This window comes from Somniosus microcephalus, chromosome 26 (assembly GCF_052327205.1).
Source record: "Somniosus microcephalus isolate GS21.2 chromosome 26, FLI_Smic_1.0, whole genome shotgun sequence".
Taxonomy (NCBI): domain Eukaryota; kingdom Metazoa; phylum Chordata; class Chondrichthyes; order Squaliformes; family Somniosidae; genus Somniosus; species Somniosus microcephalus.
This window is the reverse complement of record NC_141012.1, coordinates 3,560,352-3,583,037: the sequence shown is the minus strand read 5'-3', so window position 1 is coordinate 3,583,037 and position 22,686 is coordinate 3,560,352. Positions and strand designations below refer to the sequence as shown.

Below are 22,686 nucleotides of genomic sequence, written 5' to 3'. Positions count from 1 at the left end.
AAGGATCGGCGATATACTTCTAAGTCAGGATGGTGTGTGACTTGGAGGGGAACTTAGAGGTGGTGGTGTTCCCATGCACCTGCTGCCCTTGTCCTTCTAGATGGTAGAGGTCGCAGGTTTGGGAGGTGCTGCCGAAGAAGCCTTGGCAAGTTGCTGCAGTGCATCTTGTAGATGTTACACACTGCAGCCACGGTACGCCGGTGGTGGAGGGAGTGAATGTTTAAGGTGGTGGATGGGGTGCCAATCAAGTGGGCTGCTTTGTCCTGGATGGTGTCGAGCTTCTTGAGTGTTGTTGGAGCTGCACTCGTCCAGGCAAGTGGAGGGTATTCCATCACACTCCTTACTTGTGCCTTGTAGATGGTGGAAAGGCTTTGGGGAGTCAGGAGGTGAGACACTCACCGCAGAATACCTAGCCTCTGAGCTGCTCTTGTTGCCACAGTATTTATGTGGCTGGTCCAGCTAAGTTTCTGGTCAATGGTGACCCCCAGGATGGTGATGGGGGGGATTCGGCGATGGTAATGCCATTAAATGTCAAGGGGCGGTGATTAGACTCTCGCTTGTTGGAGATAGTCATTGCCTGGCACTTCTATGGCGCGAATGTTACCTGCCACTTATCGGCCCAAGACATAAATGTCGTCCAGGTCTTGTTGCATACGGGCATGGACTGCTTCATTATCTGAGGAGTTGTGAATGGCACCGAGCACTGTGCAGTCATCAGCGAACATCCCCATTTCTGACCTTATGTTGGAGGGAAGGTCATTGATGAAGCAGCTGAAGTTGGTTGGGCCCAGGACACTGCCCTGCGGAACTCCTGCAGCGATGTCCTGGGGCTGTGATGATTGACCTTCAATCACCACAATCATCTTCCTTTGTGCTAGGTATGACTCCAGCCAGTGGAGAGTTTTCCCCACGATTCCCATTGACTTCAGTTTTACTGGGGCTCCTTGATGCCACACTCTGTCAAATGCTGCCTTGATGTCAAGGGCTGTCACTCTCACCTCACCTCTGGAATTCAGCTCCTTTGTCCATGTTTGGACCAAGGCTGTAATGAGGTCGGGAGCCGAGTGGTCTTGGCGGAACCCAAACTGGGCATCAGTGAGCAGGTTATTGATGAGTAAGTGCCGCTTGATAGCACTGTCGATGACACCTTCCATCACTTTGCTGATGATTGACAGTAGACTTATGGGGCGGTAATTGGCCGGATTGGCTTTATCCTGCTTTTTGTGGACAGGACATACCTGGGCAGTTTTCCACATTGTCGGATAGATGCCAGTGTTGTAGCTGTACTGGAACAGCTTGGCGAGAGTCACGGCTAGTTCTGCAGCACATGTCTTCAGCACGAAAGGGATGCTCTTGGTGCAGTGGGCGGATTGTGACTGCAGTGGGCGCTCTTGGTGCAGTGAGTGGATTGTGACAGCAGTGGGCGCTCTTGGTGCAGTGGTGAATTGTGACTGCAGGGGGCGCTCTCCGTGAAGTGAGCGGATTGTGACTGCAGGGGGCGCTCTCGGTGCAGTGGGCGGATTGTGACTGCAGGGGGCGCTCTCGGTGCAGTGAGTGGATTGTGACTGCAGGGGGCGCACTTGGTGCAGTGGGTGGATTGTGACAGCAGTGGGCGCTCTCCGTGAAGTGAGCGGATTGTGACTGCAGGGGGCGCTCTTGTTGCAGTGAGCAGATTGTGACTGCAGGGGGCGCTCTTGCTGTAGTGAGCGGATTGTGACTGCAGAGGGCGCTCTTGGTGCAGTGGCGGATTGTGACACCAGGGTGCACTCTTGGTGCAGTGGCGGATTGTGACTGCAGGGGGCGCTCTCGGTGCAGTGGCGGATTGTGACTGTAGGGGGCGTTCTTGCTGCAGTGGGTGGATTGTGACTGCAGGGGGCGCTCTCCGTGAAGTGAGCGGATTGTGACTGCAGGGGGCGCTCTCGGTGCAGTGGCGGATTGTGACTGCAGGGGGCGCTCTCGGTGCAGTGAGCGGATTGTGACTGCAGGGGGCGCGCGCGGTGCAGTGAGCGGATTGTGACTACAGGGGGCGCTCTCGGTGCAGTGGCGGATTGTGACTGCAGGGGGCGCTCTTGGTGCAGTGGCGGATTGTGACTGCAGGGGGCGCTCTTGGTGCAGTGGCGGATTGTGACTGCAGGGGGCACGCGCGGTGCAGTGGGCGGATTGTGACTACAGGGGGCGCTCTCGGTGCAGTGGCGGATTGTGACTGCAGGGGGCGCTCTTGGTGCAGTGGCGGATTGTGACTGCAGGGGGCGCGCGCAGTGCAGTGAGCGGATTGTGACTACAGGGGGCACTCTCGGTGCAGTGGCGGATTGTGACTGCAGGGGGCGCTCTCGGTGCAGTGAGCGGATTGTGACTGCAGGGGGCGCTCTCAGTGCAGTGGCGGATTGTGACTACAGGGGGCGCTCTCGGTGCAGTGGCGGATTGTGAGTGCAGGGGACGCGCGCGGTGCAGTGAGCGGATTGTGACTGCAGGAGGCGCTCTTGGTGCAGTGGCGGATTGTGACTACAGGGGGCGCTCTCGGTGCAGTGGCGGATTGTGACTACAGGGGGCACTCTTGGTGCAGTGAGCGGATTGTGACTGCAGGGGGCGCTCTTGGTGCAGTGAGCGGATTGTGACTACAGGGGGCACTCTCGGTGCAGTGGCGGATTGTGACTACAGGGGGCGCTCTCGGTGCAGTGGCGGATTGTGACTACAGGGGGCGCTCTCGGTGCAGTGGCGGATTGTGACTACAGGGGGCGCGCTGTTCACCTGGTCAGGTGATGTTCCATCACATCATTGAAATGGCTCCGAGATGAACTTCTGACACCATTTCCGCGCCATTACCAAGTCCACCTATTCCACATCAGTAACATCGCCTGTCTCCGCCCTTGCCTCAGCTCATCCGCTGCTGAAACCCTCATCTATGCCTTTGTTGCCTGCAGACTTGACCATTCCAACACTCTCCTGGCCGGCCTCCCACATTCCACCCTACATAAACTTGAGCTCATCCAAAACTCTGCTGCCCGTGTCCCGACTCGCACCCAGTCCCGTTCACCCATCGCCCCCTGTGCTCACTGCCCCGTGTCCTAACTCGCACCCAGTCCCGTTCACCCATCACCCACTGTGCTCGCTGACCCGTGTCCTAACTCGCACCAAGTCCCGTTCACCCATCGCCCGCTGTGCTCACTGCCCCGTGTCCTAACTCGCACCAAGTCCCGTTCACCCATCACCCACTGTGCTCGCTGACCCGTGTCCTAACTCGCACCAAGTCCCGTTCACCCATCACCCCCTGTGCTCGCTGACCCGTGTCCTAACTCACACCCAGTCCCGTTCACCCATCACCCCCTGTGCTCGCTGACCCGTGTCCTAACTCGCACCAAGTCCCGTTCACCCATCACCCACTGTGCTCGCTGACCCGTGTCCTAACTCGCACCAAGTCCCGTTCACCCATCACCCTCTGTGCTCGCTGACCCGTGTCCTAACTCGCACCAAGTCCCGTTCACCCATCACCCCCTGTGCTCGCTGACCCGTGTCCTAACTCACACCCAGTCCCGTTCACCCATCACCCCCTGTGCTCGCTGACCCGTGTCCTAACTCGCACCAAGTCCCGTTCACCCATCACCCACTGTGCTCGCTGACCCGTGTCCTAACTCGCACCAAGTCCCGTTCACCCATCACCCCCTGTGCTCGCTGACCCGTGTCCTAACTCGCACCAAGTCCCGTTCACCCATCACCCCCTGTGCTCACTGCCCCGTGTCCTAACTCGCACCCAGTCCCGTTCACCCATCACCCACTGTGCTCGCTGACCCGTGTCCTAACTCGCACCAAGTCCCGTTCACCCATCGCCCGCTGTGCTCACTGCCCCGTGTCCTAACTCGCACCAAGTCCCGTTCACCCATCACCCACTGTGCTCGCTGACCCGTGTCCTAACTCACACCCAGTCCTGTTCACCCATCACCCCCTGTGCTCGCTGACCCGTGTCCTAACTCGCACCAAGTCCCGTTCACCCATCACCCCCTGTGCTCGCTGACCCGTGTCCTAACTCGCACCAAGTTCCGTTCACCCATCACCCCCTGTGCTCGCTGACCCGTGTCCTAACTCGCACCAAGTCCCGTTCACCCATCACCCACTGTGCTCGCTGACCCGTGTCCTAACTCGCACCAAGTCCCGTTCACCCATCACCCCCTGTGCTCGCTGACCCGTGTCCTAACTCGCACCAAGTTCCGTTCACCCATCACCCCCTGTGCTCGCTGACCCGTGTCCTAACTCGCACCAAGTTCCGTTCACCCATCACCCACTGTGCTCGCTGACCTACATTGGCTCCCGGTCCGGCAATGCCTCGATTTTAAAATTCTCATCCTTGTTTTCCAATCCCTCCATGGCCTCGCCCCCTCCCTATCTCTGTAACCTCCTCCAGCCCCACAAGCCTCTGCGATCTCTGCGCTCCTATAAATCTGCCCTCTTAAGCATCCCTGATTTTAATCATTCCCTCATTAGCGGCCGTGCCTTCAGCTGCCTCAGCCCTAAGCTCTGGAATTCCTTCCCTAAACCTCTCCACCTCTCTCTCCTCCTTTAAGACGCTCCTTAAAACCTACCTCTGTGACCCAGCTTTCCTGTCCTAATGTATCTTCAGGTGGCTCAGTGTCAATTTTTGCTTGATAATACTCCTGTGAAGCGCCTTGGGATGTTTTACTACGTTAAAGGCGCTATATAAATACAAGTTGTTGTTATTTACTGAAAGTGTGCGGTTTTTATTTGTCCCTAAGATGTGGGCATGACTGCATTTATAACCCAAACTTTATTACCTTGACTCAACATGCAGTGTGGGGCTGCAGCAGGGCAGGTTCGGTAGGGCTCCTTTCCTGAAGGATGTTAGTGAACCAGTTGGGTTTTTACAACAGTCTGGTCATCCTTCCAGTGCCAACCATGAACTATTCACAACCCCTGGGCCGTGGTTCAGTATCACAACCACTTGGCACTGCACTGCGTGATTGACAGCGGCACATAAACTATTGGCCACTGAGATTTCTCAACACAAAGGAATAGTTGCCTGTGAGTAAAATAACACGAGGGCTGAAAGTGTTTAACACACAGCCTCCTGCACACACCTCACTTCAGTAGCACGTACCATGTGCAAGATTGCATTTATACATCACGTCAGCACCACTGGATCAATCGGAAGTGCCAACTGTTGGTGGATTCTGTCAATAATGTTCAAAACTCACAAGAAATCCAGTCATATCTTTTCACACACACACACCAAAACCACACACACCAAAACCACACACACACCAAAACCACACTCACACTCACACCAAAACCATACACTCACACACCAAAACCACACTCACACTCACACCAAAACCACACTCACACACCAAAACCACACACACCAAAACCACACTCACACACCAAAACCACACACACCAAAACCACACACACCAAAACCACACTCACACACCAAAACCACACACACCAAAACCACACACACACCAAAACCACACACCAAAACCACACACACACCAAAACCACACTCACACACACCAAAACCACACTCACACACACCAAAACCACACACACCAAAACCACTCACACCAAAACCACACTCACACACCAAAACCACACACACCAAAACCACTCACACACACCAAAACCACACTCACACACACCAAAACCACTCACACCAAAACCACACTCACACACCAAAACCACACACACCAAAACCACACTCACACACCAAAACCACACACACCAAAACCACTCACACACACCAAAACCACACTCACACACCAAAACCACACACACCAAAACCACTCACACCAAAACCACACTCACACACCAAAACCACACACACCAAAACCACACACACACCAAAACCACACTCACACACACCAAAACCACACACACCAAAACCACACTCACACACCAAAACCACACACACACACCAAAACCACACACACACACACACCAAAACCACTCACACACACCAAAACCACACTCACACACCAAAACCACACACACACACACCAAAACCACTCACACACACCAAAACCACACACACCAAAACCACACTCACACACACCAAAACCACACACACACCAAAACCACACACACACACCAAAACCACTCACACACACCAAAACCACACACACACACACACCAAAACCACTCACACACACCAAAACCACTCACTCACACCAAAACCACACACACCAAAACCACACTCACACACCAAAACCACACACACACACCAAAACCACTCACACACACCAAAACCACACACACACCAAAACCACTCACACACACCAAAACCACTCACACACACCAAAACCACACTCACACACACCAAAACCACACTCACACACACCAAAACCACTCACACACACCAAAACCACTCACACACACCAAAACCACACTCACACACACCAAAACCACTCACACACACCAAAACCACACTCACACCAAAACCACACACACACACCACTGTTTTCACTGAATGAGGAGAATGAGGCTGGATTATAAATATACATTTTAATTACAAAATAAGAGAGTTCTCTTAGATGAACAGTGGCTTGTATTCCGGTTCGTGCAGACACACACCCATCATTTCCAGGTGTCTGGGGCCCACGGTTACTCCGCAAGATTTCACCCCCAGCACCTGTTGCCCTCTGGTAGATCGATCGGAGCCGAGAGATCCACTGGGAGCGAGAGCGAGGGCTGGAGGGTCATTTAGGAAACTAACGAGGGTTAAAGGTTCTTGGGATCACTGGAGATGACAGAGAGAGCGGGGCTCCACAGGGGCAGAGAGAAGTATTCTCAATACTTTACAGAACTTTACAGATCAAAACAGGTCACAGAAATGATTCCAGCCACAACAAGCAGATTTCCCTCTGAATTAATTCCAATTTCTTATAAAGCATTTTAAACAGCAGCGCATGGTTATAAAATACACAGCTGATAACAGGAAGAAAGTTCATATATTTCTGATTGAGAGTATTCCTTCATCCCTCAGCTCCACCATTCACTTCGTAATCATCAGGGAGACGATAAAAAGGGTGATGAGCAGAACCATGGCAATGACCAGAAGCACGGTGATGACAACCATCGCCCCACTCCGCCCAGCGAAACCAGCATCGATGTCCTGGTAATTAATCACTGAGGAAAGAAAACGTTTCAGTAAATTAATGCAGGTCTGGTCCTCGTATCGTACACATGGTGTGTATACTCCCTCCGTACACACCTTACACACCCAGCGCGCACCCTCTCTCCACTCACACCCTAGATTCTAGAATGATCCCAGCAGATTGGAAGGTCGCAAATGTAATCCCGCTATTCAAGAAAGGAGGGAGAGAGAAAACAGGGAACTATAGGCCAGCCTGACATCAGTCGTCAGGAAAATGCTGCAATCCATTATTAAGGAAGTGGTAACAGGGCACTTAGAAAATCATAACATGATTAGGCAAAGTCAGCATGGTTTTATGAAAGGGAAATCGTGTTTAACAAATTTATTAGTTTTTTGAAGAAGTAACTAGCAGGGTAGATAAAGGGGAACCAGTGGATGTAGTATATTTGGATTTCCAAAAGGCATTCGATAAGGTGCCACATAAAAGGTTGCTATGCAAGATTAGGGCTCATGGGTTGGGGGTAAGGTATTAGCATGGATAGAGGATTGGTTAACAGACAGAAAACAGAGAGTAGGGATAAACGGGTCATTTTCAGATTGGCAGGCTGTAACTAGTGGGGTGCCGCAAGGTTCAGTGCGTGGGCCTCAGCTATTTACAATCTGTATTAATGACCTAGATGAAGGGACCGCGTGCAATGTATCCAAGTTTGCTGATGATACAAAGCTCGGTGGGACAGTAAGCTGTGAGGAGAACACAGAGTCTGCAAAGGGATATAGATAGACTGAGTGAGTGGGCAGTAAGGTGGCAGATGGAGTATAATGTGGGGAAATGTGAGGTTATTCACTTTGGTAGGAAGAATAGAAAAACAGAATATTTTTAAATGGTGAGAAACTTTCAAATGTTGGTGTTCAGAGAGATTTAGGTGTCCTTGTACAGGAAACACAGAGAGTTAACATGCAGGTACAGCAAGCAATTAGGAAAGCGAATGGCATGTTGGCCTTTACTGCAAGGGGGCTGGAGTATAAGAGTAAGGAAGTCTTGCTCCAATTGTACAGGGCCTTGGTGAGACCACACCTGGAGTACTGCTTATCTAAGGAAGGATATACTTGCCTTGGAGGCGGTGCAGCGAAGGTTCACTAGATTGATTCCTGGGATGAAAGGGCTGTCCTATGATGAGAGATTGTGTAGAATGGGCCTAATCTGGAGTTTAGAAGAATGAGAGGTGATCTCATTGAAACATACAAGATTCTGAGGGGGATTGACAGGGTAGATGCAGGGAGGATGTTTCCCCTGGCTGGGTATTCTAGAACCAGGGGTCACAGTCTCAGGATAAGGGGTCGGCCATTTAGGACTGAGATGAGGAGAAATTTCTTCACTCAGAGGGTTGTGAATCTTTGGAATTCTCTGCCCCAGAGGGCTGTGGATGCTGAGTCAATGATTATATTCAAGGCTGAGATCGATAGATTTTTGGACTCTAGGGGAATCAAAGGATATGGAGATTGGGCGGGAAAGTGGAGTTGAGGTCGATGATCAGCCATGATCTTACTGAATGGCGGAGCAGGCTCGAGGGGCCGTATGGCCGACTCCTGCTCCTAATTCTTATGATTTTATGTACCTTACACACTCAGTGTGCACCCTCCACACACACACCTCACACAGTGCACCCGCGCACATCCGTACTCCGATCTTTATTCATGTTGTGCTGTGTACAAGTGAGTAAAATCCATTGTCGGAGGTTTTCAAGGAGTTGGCTGGTGGAGTGTGGCCAGACAGAGGGGCTTCAAACCCCTGGGATCATTGGAATATTTCCCCTCGTGTTTCCCAGCAACACATTCCACTTTATTTTTAAATGAATGTTTATAGATCAGGATTTGAATTGAAATGGAAAGGTGTGGGGCGGGTGCCCAGTTAATCCGGTTAATCCCAACTCCGTCAGACACCCGGAGAAAGTCAAGCAGCAAAAGATCCATCGGATCAACGGTGTTCCCGAGGTTTCCTGATCCTAGCCTACACATGGTCCGTCGCTCTGGACATCTGCCCAATAAACTCTGCTTGAAGCTCGGCTCTCCAGGGCTCAGTGGGTTAATGTTCCATCTGGTATGGTCCTGAGCTTTACAGAGCACGATCCCAGAGTCCATCCCCACTCTATGCTGAGTGAACTGATGTGGCTGTAAGGGGGCAGCTATTTGTAGATTAGGGAGCCTGGGTGAGGGACGGGGCAAATCAGACAGGTCTCCGAATGATCAAATAAGGTGCCGACACTCACTGTCTGGGTGGGCACAGAGGAGGGGCTGTTCTCATGGAATCCTGACCCCAGGATTAGCGCGGTCAGGAGTGGAGTGGAGAAATGGGGAAAATAGAAAAAGGAAAAGAATATTTAGGGAGGGTTGGGACCAACGGGGCCTCATTCCCCCTCGAGAGCCAGTGGAGGATTGGGCCTCGAGTGAGTTTGGTGATGTTAGATCCTGAATCAATTGACTGCGGTTTAGCTGATTCCCCCAGTGCAGGCCGAGGGCTCGGCAGAAACACGCTTCCAAATGACAGCTGGAGGCCGAGAGGGTCTCGGGGTTACAGTGGGGGTCTGTTCTGTGTGTGAAGGGGCCTCCAGACCAACGTGGGGATAGAGTTGAGATTAATACTCACGTGGGGTGGTTTTGATTGGCAGAGAGTTACTCTGCTGGCTTTCAACATGATACATCACCCTGGAAAATTGGAAAAGGAAACAGTGTAAACACAGAGAATTTCTGGAACCGTCAAACAGGCCGGGATAGAGAGCCAGGGAGGGGCGGGGCGGGGGAGGGGGGAGGGTGTGAGAGGGGAGGGTGTGAGAGGGGAGGGTGTGAGAGGGGAGACGTAAGGGGAATGGGTGAGGGGAGTTGTGAGAGGGGGTGATTCAGAAGAGATTCTTTTAAAGAAAAATTGACTTGTTCCACGTCGGAATGACTCCGGTTTGAATTCATGCTCCAGTAACGAGAGTCTGGGGCATTCAGTCGCGTTGGTCGACACGGAATTCTCCCGGAAGGTTCTGGCCCTACGAAAGATACTTACTTGTATTCAGTGTTCGGAGTCAGTCCTTCAATTCTGTAACCCAGGTTCAGCGTTTCTGAAATGCCATCAATGTTAGACATAAGACTGACCAATCCGCGTCTGAATCGACAGACTGGCATTACAAAACTGGGCTGCTCTGGTCCTGAAAGAGGAAGGTAACAAACGGTTAGCAGTTAAATAGAAAAACAAACCTTGAAGTAGTGTTGAATTAGCCTGGTGTGTTGAAGGGACTGCCGGGTACCTGGGCCTCCGGTGTTGTTTGTCACGTTGACTGTCACCATCTTGCTCGCGAATGAGCAGGGAGGAAGGCTCGTGATCACTGACATCGAGCGAATACGTGCGACGATTCCACTCCTGGCCTCATCCACCAGCGAGATATTAAAATCCGCTTATTTAAAAAAAAGAAAAGCACGTTTGAAACTGTTCGATAAAACTCTGGCTCCTCTGACAGGTGTCTCGTCATGAATATTACTGGAATTTGAAAAGATTTGAAACAAAAATCTCAGGAAATATTCCTCCGTTTTATCTGTTTATAAAATGTGCAATTCCTGTCAACTTTTTCGATGATGAATTCCTAGGTCTATATCTATAATGAGCCCTGCCAATGTAAACACGTCACGCTGTAATTACAATCTCGCCACTGGGTGGTGCTGCAGCACGCCAGTTTCATGTTCCCCATAGGAACAGGAGGAGGCCACTCAGCCCCTCGAGCCTATCCCACCATTCAATTAGATCACGGCTGATCTGTATCTTAACTCCATCTACCCGTCTTGGTTCCCTAACCCTTAATACCCTTGCCTAAAAAAATCTATCAATCTCAGTTTTGAAATTTCCAATTGACCCCCAGCCTCAACAGCTTTTTGGGGGAGAGAGTTCCAGATTTCCACTACCCTTTGTGGGAAGAAGTGCTTCCTGACATCACCCCTGAACGGCCTGGCTCTAATTTTAAGGTTATGCCCCCTTGTTCTGGACTCCCCCCACCAGAGGAAATAGTTTCTCTCTCTCTACCCGATCGACTCCTTTAATCATCTTAAACACCTCGATTCAATCCTCGCTCCTTTGTTCCAACCAACTCCACTGTTTCCCAAATTGCTGTAAGTTTTTCTATTCAATAATAATGTTAAATCCAAGTATTTTATCAAAATAAGGATAAATTGGATGACTGTAACATGAGGACAGAATCAGTACACCTGGCCCAATGATCCAGATAAACCTGAAGACTATAACTGCGTATAGCGACACCGCTATTCCTGGCCAGAATGGCGATGATTGGGTAATTCCGCTGTCAATCACCTGCTGTAAGAGTGCAAGATTACACCTGATCCTGAGTGTGTAGCCACACAGTAATATATTGTGGTAATATATTTAAAAATCTTGTGCATTTCCCACCCATAAACATCACTCCCCGTTGTCACAGTTTTTGGTCACCTTTATTCCATCACCAGTTAACATTGAAATTATTAATGGGGTCTCTCTATGTAAACATGTGATGCTGTAGTTGCAGGCCGCAGCCACTAGGTGACTGAATCCTCTGACTCACGGAGCAACACCACGAGGAACACACTAGGACATTGATAAATAAATTGAGAGATTTCAAGATTCAGGTTCTACGGGTTTGCTATTTACTGGAAGCACTGTCAAACCCATTAAACAGCCACCACCCATTTCATGTTTAAATCTTCCTGCATCTCCTCCAATCTCCAGTGTTGACTCTCTACCCCGGTTTAAGCCATTCCAGGGTTTTCAGTAAACCAATTCCAAATTCTGTAGCTATCTTCATTCATTTCCAGCGCTCTCTCTCTCTCTCTCTCTCTCTCTCTCTCTCTCTCCCTCTCTTTGCAGTCTCTTCCCAATGGATGTTGATTTAAGCACACAGTATCACACAATCACAGAATCACACAGCACAGAAGGAGGCCATTCAGCCCATCATGCCTGTGCCGGCTCTTTGAAGGAGCTCTCCAATTAGCCCCACTCCCCGCTCTTTCCCCATAGCTCTGCAAATTTTTTCTTTTCAAGTATTTACATAGAAGATAGGAGCAGGAATAGGCCATTCGGCCCCTCGAGCCTGCTCCGCCATTCAATGAGATCATGGCTGATCATCCAAATTCAGTACCCTGTCCCTGCTTTCTCCCCATATCCCTTGATCCCTTTAGCCTTAAGAAATATATCCAACTCCTTCTTGAATATATTTAATGAATTGGCCTCTACTGCCTTCTGTGGTAGAGAATTCCACAGGTTCACCACTCTCTGGGTGAAGAAATTCCTTCTCATCTCTGTCCTAAATGGCTTACCCCTTATCCTTAGACTGTGACCCTTGGTTCTGGACTCCCCCGCCATCGGGAACATCCTTCCTGCATCTAGTTTGTCTAGTCCTGTTAGAATGTTATAAGTTTCAATGAGATCCCCTCTCATTCTTCTAAACTCCAGCGAGTATAAGCCCAATCGACCCAATCTCTCCTCATATGTCATTCCTGCCATCCCAGGTATCAGCCTGGTGAATCTTCGCTGCACTCCCTCCATGGCAAGAACGTGCTTCCTCAGATAAGGCGACCAAAACTGCACACAATTCCCTTTTGAAAGTTATTATTGAATCTGCTTCCACCGCCCTTTCAGGCAGCGCATTCCAGATCACAACAACTCGCTGCGTAAACACATGTTTCCTCGTGTCGCCTCTGGTTCTTTAGCCAATCACCTTAAATCTGTGCCCTCTGGTTACCGACCCTCCTGCCACTGGAAACAGTTTCTCCCGATCTACTCTATCAAAACCCCTCGTGATTTTCAATACCTCTATCCTTCGCTGCTCTAAGGAGAACAACCCCAGCTTCCCCAGAGTCTCCACATAACTGAAGTCCCTCATCCCAGGTACCATTCTAGTCAATCTCCTCTGCACCCTCTCCAAGGCCTTGACATCCTTCCTAAAGTGCGGTGCCCAGAATTGGACACAATACTCCAGATGGGGCCCAGCCAGTGTTTTATACAGGTTTAGCATAACTTCCTAGCTTTTGTATTCTGCGCCTCTGTTAATAAAGCCGTGGATTCCGACTGCCTTTTTAACAGCCTCAGTATTGTTCCTATTTCTCCCTCCTCCTCAGGTACAGATGCAGGTCGCTGGGTACGAGTGGATCAGGCTCACGGGCAGGGACTAATTATTGGTGATTGTTACAGAGCCCTCCAGGTCAGATACCTGAACATGATGAGTTACTTTGGAAACAGATTTCTAAAAGACTTTGAATTATGCCTTTCTTTAATTACTCAAGTAAGGGTGACACAGGATTGCAGCAGTGACAGCAGCAGGAAGTGTGAGAAGGCACAGAATCCAGCATCATTTCCCAGCCATAATTATAACACTAAAAATTCCCCAGGATACAGCCCTTTAAGCACCCTGCCCCCAGGCCACACCATTCATGGGTGCACAGTGATGCCCTCTTTATGGGTTACTAGCTGGGGAGGCCCGGCGTTGCCAAGACTTTTTTGTAAAACAGCAGTTTACAGGGCCGTGCGGTTTACAGCCGGCCGCTGCCGCTCCCCCGCTCTGTGTCTCGGGCCGAGCGGTTGTGAGGCCCGGCCCGAGTGACCCCAACTCTGAGGGGGAGAGAGAGAGACTGGGGGGGGGAGAGAGAGAGACGGGGGAGAGAGTAGAGAGACTGGGGGGAGAGAGAGGAGAGAGACTGGGGAGAGAGAGAGAGAGAGAATGGGGAGATAGAGAGAGAGAGAGAGAGAGACTGAGGGGGAGAGAGAGAGACTGGGGGAGAGAGACGGGGAGAGAGAGAGAGACTGGGGGAGAGAGTGAGAGACGGGGGAAGGGAGAGAGAGACTGGGGAGAGAGAGAGACTGGGGAGATAGAGAGAGAGAGAGAGCGAGAGAGAGATTGGGGGGAGAGAGAGAGAGACTGGAGGAGGGAGAGACTGGAGGAGAGAGAGAGATGGAGAGAGAGAGAGACTGTGAGAGAGAGACTGGAGGAGGGAGAGTCTGGAGGAGAGAGAGAGACTGGGGGAGAGAGAGAGACTGGGAGAGAGAGAGCGCGAGACTGAGGGGCGAGAGAGAGAGAGACAGGGAGAGAGAGGGAAACTGGGGGAAGAGATAGAGAGACTGGGAGACAGAGAGAGAGATAAAGAGACGGGGAGAGAGAGAGAGATTGGGGGGAGGGAGAGGGCTAGAAATTCGGTATCGCCCCATTTAGAGAGCGAAGGAGAGAGAGACAGAGAGAGAGAGGGAAGGAGAGAGAGAGAGAGAGGGAAGGAGAGAGAGAGAGGGAAGGAGCGAGAGAGAGAGGGAAGGAGAGAGAGACAGAGAGAGAGAGTCAGGCAGCAATCCCCCCTCTCAGACCATAACCAAATAAATGTGTACCTTAAACTTTCTGCCCAAACTACAGACACAAAAAAGGAACCCAGTAAGCTACATAAAATAAACCAGACATACAGATGGGCCCCAGACAGTGGAGATAAATTCATCACAGCACTAAATTCACCTGATCTCACAAGTAAAATTTCAAAATTTAAAGAAAATCTATATGAGATCACCAGAGATGGGGTAAACATGGCCATAGAGGATATAAATATGATCTTTCATGAGGCAGCTGTAAAAGCCGACCTCGTGAAACAGAAGAGGAAGAGTCACAAAAGACAAAATAAAAATAAGAAATGGTTTGACCACGAATGCAAAAATGCCAGAAAAGACCTGAGAAAAATATCAAACCAAAAGCATCGCCAACCAAACAATCCGGACCTACGTACTAGATACAATGAAACCCTCAAAAGATATAAACACACCATTAGGAACAAAACACAAAACTATACCCACAAAATACTAGAAGAAATTGAAAACTCCACCAACCCAAAACAATTCTGGGAAATGTGGAATAACCTGAGTACAACACAATTGCAAGCATTACCAATCCAAGATGGCGACATCTGGAGAACACATTTTGAAAACCTCTACAAAGACATCCCAATAAACGAAACAAACCCAAGTCAACATCAGGTCACAGAAAAACTCCACACATTAGAAGCAACAATCAAAGACAACCAAAACCCTCTAGACTCCCCAATCACATGGAAAGAAATGGCCACAAAAACAAAATCTCTCCACCTAAAGAAAGCCTGTGGCCCAGACAACATCAAAAATGAAATGCTCAAGTTCAGCAATATGGAGATGCAGGGTGCGGTACTCAAATTATTCAACATCATATTACGTTCAGGCTGTTTTCCCGATATCTGGTGCCAAGGACTAATCTCCCCCATATATAAAAGCGGAAACAAATCAGACCCAAATGACTACCGCGGCATCTGTGTCAACAGTTGTCTAGGGAAGTTATTCTGCAGTATTCTAAATAGTAGATTACTTGATTTTCTTAACAAACATAATATCCTCAGAAAAAACCAAATAGGCTTTCTTCCAAAACACCGCACCGCCGACCATATCTATACCCTTCACACCCTCATTGAAAAACATATACACCAAACAAAAAATGGGAAAATATTCGCCTGTTTCATCGACTTCAAGAAAGCCTTTGACTCTATATGGCACGAAGGGCTCTATTATAAACTTCTTCAATGTGGAATAGGGGGCAAAGTCTATGACCTTATTAAATCAATGTATCTGAAAAACAAATGCGGGGTCAAAATTGGAGACAAACGCACCGATTTCTTCACCCAGAGAAGAGGCGTCCGGCAGGGCTGCAATTTGAGCCCGACCCTGTTCAACATATACATAAATGAATTAGCAGACATGCTGGAGCAAAGCGAGTCACCAGGTCTCCGTCTCCTGGATGGAGAAGTGAAATCCCTGTTCTATGCGGACGACCTGGTTCTGCTGTCTCCCACAGAACAGGGATTACAGCAACAACTAGACCTACTCGACAAATACTGCCAAAATTGGGCTCTAACAGTAAATCTAAAGAAAACCAACATCATGATTTTTCAAAAAAGGCCCAGATGTCAGGAAAACAAATACCAGTTTACCCTCAGTGATATCACTATAGGACACACTATGAGCTACACCTACCTTGGTCTAACTATTACAGCATCAGGAAGCTTCAGCATAGCAGTGAATGCACTAAAAGAAAAAGCCCGAAGAGCCCTATATGCAATAAAAAGAAAATTCTACAACATCCAAATCCCAATCAAAATCTGGCTCAAAATATTTGACAGCATAATCCTGCCCATTGCACTGTACGGTAGTGAAGTATGGGGCCCGCTAAATCACCAAAGCTACACTAAATGGGAAAAACATACAATAGAAGCCCTACATGCAGAATTCTGCCGAAGCATCCTTCGCACCCAAAGAAAAACGCCAACAAATGCATGCAGAGCCGAACTAGGCAGATACCCACTGATAATAAACATCCAAAAACGAGCACTAAACTTCCTAAATCACCTCAAATCTAGCTCCCCAGACACCCTTCATTTCAAAGCCTTTCAGACCCAAGAGCTAAACCCAGAAAAGAGTCCCCTGAGTCAGCTGCTACGGAAACTAAGTACTCAGCCGGACCCTGACCAGCCCCAGACCAACACAGCCGTCCAAACACCAATCCGAGTGAACCAAATCATTAAAAAATGCAAAGAAACCTACCTGGAACATTGGAACAAAATAACCGAAAGCCAAAGCAGATTAGAATGTTACCGGGCCCTAAAAAGAGAATATAAACTGGCAGACTACCTCACGACCATCAGAGACACAAAACAGAGACAGACCCTCACCAGGTACAGACTAAGCGACCACCAACTGGAAATTGAAAAAGGCAGATACAAGAAATCCTGGCAGCCTAGAGAGAATAGAATATGCGATCAATGTCTGGCTGGCGAGGTTGAAACAGAAATGCATTTCCTCCTAAAATGCGAAAAATTCAACACATCAAGAAACATATTATTCAACAAGCTAAGCCAAACAACCCCAGATTTCAAGGAATTGGATGATCTGTCAAAATTGAGATTAGTCCTAGGAGAAGGAGACAGACCATACCTTGGGGCCAAATATGTAACAACATGTCACAACCTGAGGACTGTTTAAAATTAAGACTGTTTAAAATTAATATTGAACGTACCAAATGAAGTACAAAGACTGTTTAAAATTAATATTGTTTAAAAGTAATATTGTATGTACCCAACAAATGTCAAATCGATTGACACCTACAGAATGTTGGAAAACTGTACCTTTTTGCTATGTAAGCTTTGGCAATATGGTTCTCTGTAAACTTTCATGCCAATAAAGCATTTTAATTGGAAATTGGAATTGGAAATTGGGAAGGAGAGAGAGAAAGAGAGAGGGAAGGAGAGAGAGAGAGGGAAGGAGAGACAGACAGAGACAGAGGGAATGAGAGAGAGAGACTGGGAGGAGAGAGAGAGAGACGGGAGAGAGAGAGAGAGACTGGGGAGATAGAGAGAGAGACTGAGGGGGGGAGAGACAGAGCAACTGAGGGGGAGAGAGAGAGGGAGACCAGGGGGGAGAGAGAGAGAGAGAGAGACTGAGGGGGAGAGAGAGAGACGGGGAGAGAGAGAGAGACGGGGAGAGAGAGAGAGAGAGTAGAGAGACTGGGGAGAGAGAGAGAGAATGGGGAGATAGAGAGAGAGAGAGAGAGACTGAGGGGGAGAGAGAGAGCGACTGAGGGGGAGAGAGAGAGACTGGGGGAGAGAGAGAGATGGGAGAGAGAGAGAGATGGGGGAGAGAAAGAGAGAGAGTAGAGAGACTGGGGGGAGAGAGAGGAGAGAGACTGGGGAAAGAGAGAGAGAGAATGGGGAGAGAGAGAGAGAGACTGAGGGGGAGAGAGGGAGAGACTGGGGGAGAGAGACGGGGGGAGAGAGAGAGACTGGGGAGATAGAGAGAGAGCGAGAGAGAGACTGGGGGGGAGAGAGAGAGACCGGCGGGTGGGGGGGGAGAGAGAGAGAGACTGAGGGGAGAGAGAGAGAGATGGGGAGAGAGAGAGACTTGGGGGGAGAGGGAGAGAGTGGAGGGAGAGGGAGAGAGTTGGGGAGAGAGAGAGAGAGACTGGGGGGAGAGAGAGACTGGGGGAGAGAAAGACTGGAGGGGAGAGAGAGAGACTGGGGGGAGAGAGAGACTGGGAGAGAGAGAGACTGGGGGAGAGAGAGAGACTGGGGGGAGAGAGAGAGACTGGGGGGAGAGAGAGAGACTGGGGGGAGAGAGAGAGACTGGGAGAGAGAGAGAGAAACTGGGGGGAGAGAGAGTGCGACTGAGGGGGGAGAGAGAGAGAGAGAGAGAATGGGGAGATAGAGAGAGAGAGACTGAGGGGGGAGAGAGAGAGACTGGGGGAGAGAGAGAGAGACGGGAGCGAGAGAGAGAGAGTAGAGAGATTAGTCCTAGGAGAAGGAGACAGACCATACCTTGGGGCTAAATATGTAACAACATGTCACAACCTGAGGACTGTTTAAAAGTAAGACTGTTTAAAATTAATATTGAACGTACCAAATGAAGTAGAAAGACTGTTTAAAATTAATATTGTTTAAAAGTAATATTGTATATACCCAACAAATGTCAAATCGATTGACACCTACAGAATGTTGGAAAACTGTACCTTTTTGCAATGTAAGCTTTGGCAATATGGTTCTCTGTAAACTTTCATGCCAATAAAGCATTTGAACTGAACTGACTGGGGGGAGAGAGAGGAGAGAGACGGGGGAGAGAGAGTGGAGAGACTGGGGGGAGAGAGAGGAGAGAGACTGGGGAGAGAGAGAGAGAGCGAAGCATTCTTCGCACCCAAAGGAAAACACCAACAAATGCATGCAGAGCCGAACTAGGCAGATACCCACTGATAATAAACATCCAAAAACGAGCACTAAACTTCCTAAATCACCTCAAATCTAGCTCCCCAGACACCCTTCATTTTAAAGCCTTCCAGACCCAAGAGCTAAACCCAGAAAAGAGTCCCCTGAGTCAGCTGCTACTGAAACTAAGTACTCCTACTCAGCCGGACCCTGACCAGTCCCAGACCAACACTGCCGTCCAAACACCAATCCGAGTGAACCAAATCATTAAACAATGCAAAGATACCTACCTGGAACATTGGAACAAAATAACCAAAAGCCAAAGCAGATTAGAATGTTACCGGGCCCTAAAAAGAGAATATAAACTGGCAGACTATCTCTCGACCATCAGAGACACAAAACAGAGACAGACCCTCACCAGGTACAGACTAAGCGACCACCAACTGGCAATCGAAAAAGGAAGATACAAGAAATCCTGGCAGCCTAGAGAGAATAGAATATGTGATCAATGTCTGGCCGGCGAGGTTGAGACAGAGATGCACTTCCTCCTAAAATGCGAAAAATTCAACAAAACAAGAAACATATTATTTGACAAGCTCAGCCAAACAACCCCAGATTTCAAAGAATTGGATGACCTGTCAAAATTAAGATTAGTCCTGGGAGAAGGAGACAGACCATACCTTGGTGCCAAATATGTAACAACATGTCACAACCTGAGGACTGTTTAAAATTAATACTGAATGTACCCAACGATGTTCAACGACTGTTTAAATTAATGTTGTTTAAATTAATATTGTATGTACCCAACGAAGGTCAAAATTGTTTGGAAAACTGTACTTTTTGTTATGTAAGCTTTGGCAATATGGTTCCCTGTAAACTTTCATACCAATAAAGCATTTGAATTGTGAATTGAGAGAGAATGGGGAGATAGAGAGAGAGAGAGAGACTGAGGAGGAGAGAGAGAGAGAGAGACGGGGGAAGGGAGAGAGAGACTGGGGAGAGAGAGAGACTGGGGAGATAGAGAGAGAGAGAGCGCGAGAGAGAGATTGGGGGAGAGAGAGACTGGAGGAGGGAGAGACTGGGAGACTGGGGGAGAGAGAGAGAGAGACGGGGGAGAGAGAGAGAAACTGGGGGAGAGAGAGAGAGAGACTGGGGGAAGAGATAGAGAGACTGGGAGACAGAGAGAGAGATAAAGAGACGGGGAGAGAGAGAGATTGGGGGGAGAGAGAGGGAGATGGCTAGAAATTCGGTATCACCCCATTTGGAGAGGGAAGGAGAGAGAGACAGAGAGAGAGAGGAAAGGAGAGAGAGAGAGAGAGAGGGAAGGAGAGAGAGAGAGAGGGAAGGAGCGAGAGACAGAGAGGGAAGGAGAGAGAGACAGAGAGAGAGAGGGAAGGAGAGAGAGACAGAGAGAGGGAAGGAGAGAGAGAGAGAGGGAAGGAGCGAGAGACAGAGGGAAGGAGAGAGAGACAGAGAGAGAGAGGGAAGGAGAGAGAGACAGAGAGAGAGGGAAGGAGAGAGAGAGAGAGGGAAGGAGCGAGAGACAGAGGGAAGGAGAGAGAGACAGAGAGAGAGAGGGAAGGAGAGAGAGACAGAGAGAGAGGGAAGGAGACAGAGAGAGAGGGAAGGAGAGAGAGAGAGAGGGATACCTGGGTGCCTAAAACACCCTTTACATTGAAGAGCAGTTTGGCTTCAGCCAAGGAACGGTTAGGATTTACAGTTGACCTCAGCGTCTCTGAATCAGCCTGTGTTTCTGCTCCCATTCGCTGCCCATCAGATCCCGCTACAGGGTGCGCGTGGCCACAATCAGGCTGGACTGTGATGCCTTCACGGTCGAACAGCCACCTGGGGTGAGGGATCAAGGGGCAGCGGGTAGCCACAGGACCCGTAACCAAGCAACAGCAGAGGAGGGGTGGAAACTGGGCTGGGGGGAACAATTAGGGAACAAAATCCTTTGACCCTGATAATTCGTGGCCCTTCAGCCGTCTCCTGCTGTACGTCCGGTAAAGAACAGGTAGAAGCCACTGAGTTAAAGGAAAGACTTGCATTTCTATAGCGCCTTTCACAACCTCAGGACGTCCCAAAGCACTTTACAGCCAATGAAGTACTTTTGAAGTGTAGTCACTGTTGTAATGTAGGGAAAGCAGCAGCCAATTTGCACACAGCAAGATCCCACAAACAGCAATATGATCATCTATTTTTAGTGATGTTGGTTGAGGAATAAATATTGGCCCCAGGACACGGGGGAGAATCCCCTGCTCTACTTCCAATTGTGCCGTGGGATCTGTGGCACAGCCTGCTGCTATTACCAACCCAGCCACTGGAGGGAGCTCCAATCCCATTCTTAATCACAGCCCAACATTCCTCCCTGAAAATACATTCGAATGTGGGATAGTGTTGGGGGCAGAGAGGGGGTACAGAGGGGCAGAGAGGGGGTACAGAGGGGCAGAGAGGGGGTACAGAGGGGCAGAGGGGGTACAGAGGGGCAGACAGGGGGTACAGAGGGGGTACAGGCAGTACAGAGGTGGTACAGGGGGTAATTAAAGCAGTCATTTAAAAATAGTATTTTATAAACATGTTCAGAAGAAACAAAAGGATGAGTGAACAAGAATCAGGAAGAAACTAAGAAGGGGCAAGGAAAATAATTAGAATCAATGAGAAAGCAAAATTAGGGCCACTGAAACTAAGAGAGAGAGAGAGAGAGAGCGCGAGAGGAGGGGGAGAGAGCGAAAGAAACGGGGAGTGAGAGAGAGAGCCACACAAGAACGGAGAGAGAGAGAAACAGGAAGAGACAGAGAGACAGGGAGAGCGAGAGGGACAGGGAGTGAGTGAGTGAGAGCCACACAGGAATGGAGAAAGAGAGAGAGAGAAACATGGAGGGAGAGAGAGGGATAAAGAGAGAGAGGGAGGGAGGGAGAGAGAGAAAGAGAGAGAGGGAGAGAGAGGGAGAGAGAGAGGGAGAGGAGGGGGAGAGAGAGAAAGAAACAGGGAGTGAGAGAGAGACAGGGAGAGAGAAGAGTGTTCTCTGTAAACTTTCATGCCAATAAAGCATTTTAATTGGAATTGGAATTGGAGTGTGAGAGGGAGGGAGGGATGGACAGACACCACAAAAATATACAACGAGAGGAACTGGGACAAACATTCATGGAGTGCAGGAGAGGGAGAGAGCGAGTAGAAGGAATTGCACAGATTGTGGAGACACTATCAGCGGTTAATTCACTTACCTGCAGCATCTGCGATGAAGGCCAATGCCAGGAGCAGGAGCAGCCTCATGGTGAGAGTGCGGTCAGGCGGTGGGTGCAGGGGGTCTGAGCAGAGGCACTGACTGTCACACCGGGAGCGGGTACAGGGACAATGTGAGCAATCCCCGCTCAAACCACAGCTTGCCTCAACAGCCACAGCCAATCAGGGAGCTGGGTAAACAGGGCGAGCAGGTTCGACAGGAATCATTAGTCTGTTGCACATCACATCTTATTTCCATCGCAGGCCTCCACACCCAGCCCTAGAGCCCTCGGCCCAACCCTGCCCAAACCAGCCATTCCACAGGACCCTGACACTGCACAGGAGCAGGAGCAAGGAAGAAAGAAAGACTTGCATTTCTACAGCGCCTTTCACAGCCGCAGGACGTCCCAAAGCACTTTACAATTAATTAAGTACTTTTTTAAAGTGTAGTCACTGTTGTAATGTAGGAAACGCAGCAGTTAATGTGCGCTCAGCAAGATCCCATGTGATAATGACTAGATCATCTGTTTTAGTGATGTTGGTTCAGGGATAAATATTGGCCAGGACTTCTTCTTAGGCAGTCCCTCGGAACCGAG

The 22,686-nt window shown here is 49.4% G+C and overlaps 1 protein-coding gene across 1 annotated transcript; it reads right to left on the bottom strand.

The window, feature by feature from the left end:
- Window positions 1-6,495: 6,495 nt before the first annotated feature.
- Window positions 6,496-22,269, bottom strand: upk2 (uroplakin 2). The gene is made up of 5 exons (XM_085967687.1): window positions 22,093-22,269; window positions 10,393-10,539; window positions 10,152-10,293; window positions 9,747-9,805; window positions 6,496-7,134 (listed from the first exon to the last, which is right to left on the bottom strand). The coding sequence occupies exons 1-5, from the start codon at window positions 22,139-22,141 to the stop codon at window positions 7,001-7,003; spliced, it is 531 nt and encodes a 176-aa protein (XP_085823813.1). The 5' UTR covers window positions 22,142-22,269; the 3' UTR covers window positions 6,496-7,000.
- Window positions 22,270-22,686: the final 417 nt, after the last annotated feature.